General features: G+C 44.5%; 1 protein-coding gene across 1 annotated transcript in view; it reads left to right on the top strand.

Moving 5' to 3' along the window:
- The window catches only part of dcst1 (DC-STAMP domain containing 1), a 22172-nt gene that overhangs the window by 8443 nt on the left and 8729 nt on the right, over nucleotides 1-5000 (top strand). The window contains exons 9-10 of the mRNA XM_036005798.1: nucleotides 3483-3640; nucleotides 3971-4070. Of these exons, the coding sequence (XP_035861691.1) occupies nucleotides 3483-3640; nucleotides 3971-4070 (258 nt within the window). The remainder of the gene's footprint in view (nucleotides 1-3482; nucleotides 3641-3970; nucleotides 4071-5000) is intronic.

Raw genomic sequence — 5000 nt, 5'->3', positions numbered from 1 at the left:
TCCTTAGACACAACCTTCCTTAGACACAACCTTCCCTTCAACACAACCTTCCCTTCAACAAAACCTTTCCTTAGACACAACCTTCCTTCAACCACCTTTCCTTAGACACAACCTTCCTTAGACACAACCTTCCTTCAACACAACCTTTCCTTAGACACAACCTTCCTTAGACACAACCTTCCCTTCAACACAACCTTCCCTTCAACAAAACCTTTCCTTAGACACAACCTTCCTTCAACCACCTTTCCTTAGACACAACCTTCCTTCAACCACCTTTCCTTAGACACAACCTTCCTTCAACCACCTTTCCTTAGACACAACCTTCCTTCAACAAAACCTTTCCTTAGACACAACCTTCCTTCAACAACCTTTCCTTCATCACAACCTTCCCTTAGACACAACCTTCCTTCAACCACCTTTCCTTAGACACAACCTTCCTTCAACGAAACCTTTCCTTCAACACAACCTTCCCTTCAACAAAACCTTTCCTTAGACACAACCTTCCTTCAACAACCTTTCCTTCATCACAACCTTCCCTTAGACACAACCTTCCTTCAACACAACCTTCCCTTCAACAACCTTTCCTTAGACACAACCTTCCTTCAACCACCTTTCCTTAGACACAACCTTCCTTCAACGAAACCTTTCCTTCAACACAACCTTTCCTTCATCACAACCTTCCCTTCAACAAAACCTTTCCTTAGACACAACCTTCCTTCAACCACCTTTCCTTAGACACAACCTTCCTTCAACGAAACCTTTCCTTCAACACAACCTTTCCTTCATCACAACCTTCCCTTAGACACAACCTTCCTTCAACAACCTTTCCTTCATCACAACCTTCCCTTAGACACAACCTTCCTTCAACACAACCTTCCCTTCAACAACCTTTCTTCAACCACCTTTCCTTCAACACAACCTTCCCTTCGACACAACCTTGCCTTAGACACAACCTTCCTTCAACGAAACCTTTCCTTAGACACAACCTTCCTTCAACAACCTTTCCTTAGACACAACCTTCCTTCAACCACCTTTCCTTAGACACAACCTTCCTTCAACAACCTTTCCTTCATCACAACCTTCCCTTAGACACAACCTTCCCTCAACACAACCTTCCCTTCGACAACCTTTCCTTAGACACAACCTTCCTTCAACCACCTTTCCTTCAACACAACCTTCCCTTCAACAACCTTTCCTTCGACACAACCTTTCCTTAGACACAACCTTCCTTCAACACAACCTTCCCTTCAACAACCTTCGCTTCTACACAACCTTCCTTTCGACACCAGTGTTGCCAACTTAGCGACTTTTTTTTTTTTTTAGATTTAGCGACTTTTCAGACCCCCTTAGCGACTTTATTTCAAAAAAGCGACTAGGGACAAATCTGGCGACTTTCTGTAGAAAAGTCGCCAGTGTTGTCCAAGTGAGCACGCGAGGTATTTCTCTCCTGTAGCCGCCAAAACAGTCTTCTGTTCTGTGACTGAGGAGCAACCTCTCTCCTCATGTGCAGCAGCACTGCGCACAGTGTGGAGGTAGTTAGAAGGGGAGGGGGGCAGGGTGTGCGGGTGCTGGTGTAGGTAGGACAGACAGTAGGACACGACGGGAGAAAGACGCCGCTGAGCTGGCCTGGACCTGGGCAAGCCAGCCTTCTTTGAGAATTCTTTATCGATCTTTTTCCCTCCCTTTGTAGAATAAAATTTTTTTACTTCAAAGATCGGCTACCTAAGTAATAATTATAAGGTAAAATAAATTCCTGTATTGAATTTGTGATTATTTGGCTAAAGAGTTCTATTTCTTTCTATCTACCTTGCTGACACAACCACTAAGCTTTATACAAATGATTGCATAATGACGTCACAGATGTGCAAATGAGCGAATGACGTCATCTAGCTACTTTTAGCGACTTTTGGAGCTGGTGCTAGCGACTTTCATTGGAAAAGAGTTAGCAACACTGTTCGACACAACCTTTCTTTCAACACAAAATCCTTGTAACTTGGTGTTAAATAACAGCCAACTTCCATGTTTTGGGTAAAGTTGGTTCTAATATTTTGAATTGTCACTTGCCTCCTGAATCTGGTGTTTTCCTTCACATAAATGTAGATGTTTCCACCATAAATGTGTGCATACATATCTATCAGAATGCAGCCAAGGAAGTATTTGATGCTCATAAATGTAGTAGGCCCTCCACTAATGGCGTTGTTCCATCACCTGCTCGACTCTACTCTCCTTTTTTGGTTTTCCGTTCTGATAAAAAGTCCCTGGTACCTGCCAACAGGTACTTTATTTAGTCTCACCTCCGTCGAGGTTCCAAGCGAGCTGAGGCGATACCAAAAGTAGGGCCCTATGAAATCCATTTTATTTTTTTTCAAATTCCGTTTTATTTTTTTTCAAATTCCGTGTTTTCTGATTTATTTTAGCCCTTTCGGATTTTTCGGATTTGCTTGATTTCTCTTCACTTCTCAGCAGTATTGACCTTTAGAAACTCAGTGACACAAACTCACAATTCAGCTTTTTTATTTAAACTGTTAATATATTCAGCAAAGCTGGGTCTGCCTCTCTGCGTGCAGCGTTTAACAACAAACGGACGTATCCTCTTCATGTTCTCTAGCGGTACGTCAGCTTCAGCACACGCTGCAACAACATCTCCCCCAAACTCTCGCCTTGCATCTGTTGATTTAGTCGTTGCCTCCATGGTAACCTGGACGGACTTTCCCGCTCGAGATTTAGCTTTATTCTTGAGATGAACTTTTGATTTCAAATGGTTGTCGGGAGGCGCCACTCGCTTCGACAGTTTTCCCCTCGCAACAAAGTCAACGTGAACGTGATGATGACGTATGGTTACTAGGCAACAGGCTGTGCCATTTGGCCACGGTTTAGGTAGAGACCTGTCTCCGCTTGTTTTAAACTGAAAAATGAGAAGGAAGTAAAAAAAAAATTGTTTATTTAATATGTCAACAAAATATATGCAAATTCCGCGTGTATAACAGAATTCCATTTTCATGTGTAAATTCCGCGATTCCGTCCGTGTTTTCCGCATCACGGAAATCATAGGGCCCTACAAAAGGTGACGTGAAAACCTGCAGACTCCTGATTGGTCGAAGAGAATCATCACTAATCACTGCTTCATCATTGCTATAGCGACAGACGGGGGTGTCCTGAACAAACCCGCCATTTTTAAATAGTTTAGCCAGCCACATGATGAGAATCAACAACACACACCTTCCACGTTCTGTGTGTGTGTGTGTGTCGCGTTCACGGCAGTTTCCTGCGACGTCGCTATGGCGACCAGCCACGCTCGCTCGAGTAGAGTGGAGCAGGTACCATGTAGTGGAAAAACACCGTTAATGTGTCCCCCCCCAAAGGCCCATTCTGAACTCTGCAGCAGCCCCTGTTCCGTACATCCAGTCAATTACAAAGTGTGTGAGCTCAGCCGCTCTCTGTGACGAGCGTGTGTGTGTGTGACCTCTGACCTCCTGCAGGAGCAGCAGCAGCAGCAGGCGGTGCTGGGTGGAGTTCTGCTGGGTCAGAACATCACTCAGGCGGTTCGGGAATCCTTCCGGAGCCTGACGACGACCATGGAGCAGCTGAACAACGTCCTGCAGCATCTGCTCTCCTTCACCTTCATCACCATGTTCACTCAGTAAGAGCTTAGGTGTGTGTGTGTGTTTCTGTGTGTTTGTGTGTTTGTGTGTGTGTGTGTGTGTGTGTGTGTCTGTGTGTGTGTCTGTGTGTGTGTGTGTGTCTGTGTGTTTGTGTGTGTCTGTGTGTGTGTGTGTTTCTGTGTGTTTGTGTGTTTGTGTGTGTGTGTGTGTGTGTGTGTGTGTGTGTGTGTGTGTGTTTGTTTCAAATATCACGATATTTTGGACCAAATACATCAATGTTGTAAAGTTGACTATTGGCGCTAACATCTAAAACTACTTCTGAACGTCCACACGTTCCACCAAAATGACCTCTTCCTCCTCTTCCTCAGAGCGTTTGGTTACCTCCGACAGTACAGGAAGGACGTCCGATTCGACAACGTCTACATCACCACCTACTTCAGACAGATCGACGCCCGCAGGAGGAGAGCGGTAACTTCATCTTCATCTTCATCTTCATCAGGGCTGGGCGTCACCACTCACTTCTCGATTCGATTCCGGATCACAAAGTCCGGATTCGATTACATTTTTGATTTAATTTCCCCGATTCAATGTCGATTTGGGATATTTCAGTTACAAAATCAATTGATCTTGGATATGAAAGATATTCTACAATCATATAAGGTTCCCTCTAACCTGCTACATTATTAAAATGATCAATGTTTACATTAAAGCAGTTACATTAATGCTAGGGATGCACCAAATGCAGATTTTTGGGGAATCCCCTGGTTGAGATTCTGCTGAATCCTCGTCCCATCCTCAGTCCATGAACACAGTAAACTCATTAATGAAGTAAACAGTGATTGTCCTTCGTTTGCCGTACCTGAAGTTGCTGCATTCTGGCTGCTGTCTGTAGATTCCTTCATGCACAACTCGTATTCTTTCAGATGTTTCATACCAGATGTTGTAACAGCGGTGATGTTGTGTATAGTTTAGGGTCCTCGCCACCACCAGACTAATCAGCATTGCAGATTGAACATGTAGCTGGACTTGAATGGCCTTCTTCTGACTGAAAGTTCTGCCAAACTACACTTTTTCTGCTCACCAGTTCCATTTTCACTTCCTCACAGCCTGCTGCATTGAACGCTCCACCTACGTAAACACCTTCCCGTAATCAACGGCGCCGTCATTACGTCCACCAGCGTAGCGCGCGGAGTGCAATCGTAGGGTTCGGTTCGCTGGGAAAAAATTCTACGGTTCAGCAGAAACCCAACCCCGTCAAAAAGCCCAATATTCAGCCGAAGCTGAAGCTGAATCCTGGATTCGGTGCATCCCTGATTAATGTACTTGTAAATTTTACATGAACACACAATGAAGTGCAGCTCTACAGACTCTGCAGTCTGTGCAGAGTCTGTGAGAGTT

This window comes from Sander lucioperca, chromosome 10, assembly GCF_008315115.2.
Source record: "Sander lucioperca isolate FBNREF2018 chromosome 10, SLUC_FBN_1.2, whole genome shotgun sequence".
In the NCBI taxonomy this organism is placed as follows: domain Eukaryota; kingdom Metazoa; phylum Chordata; class Actinopteri; order Perciformes; family Percidae; genus Sander; species Sander lucioperca.
This window is presented reverse-complemented; position numbering and strand designations above follow the sequence as displayed.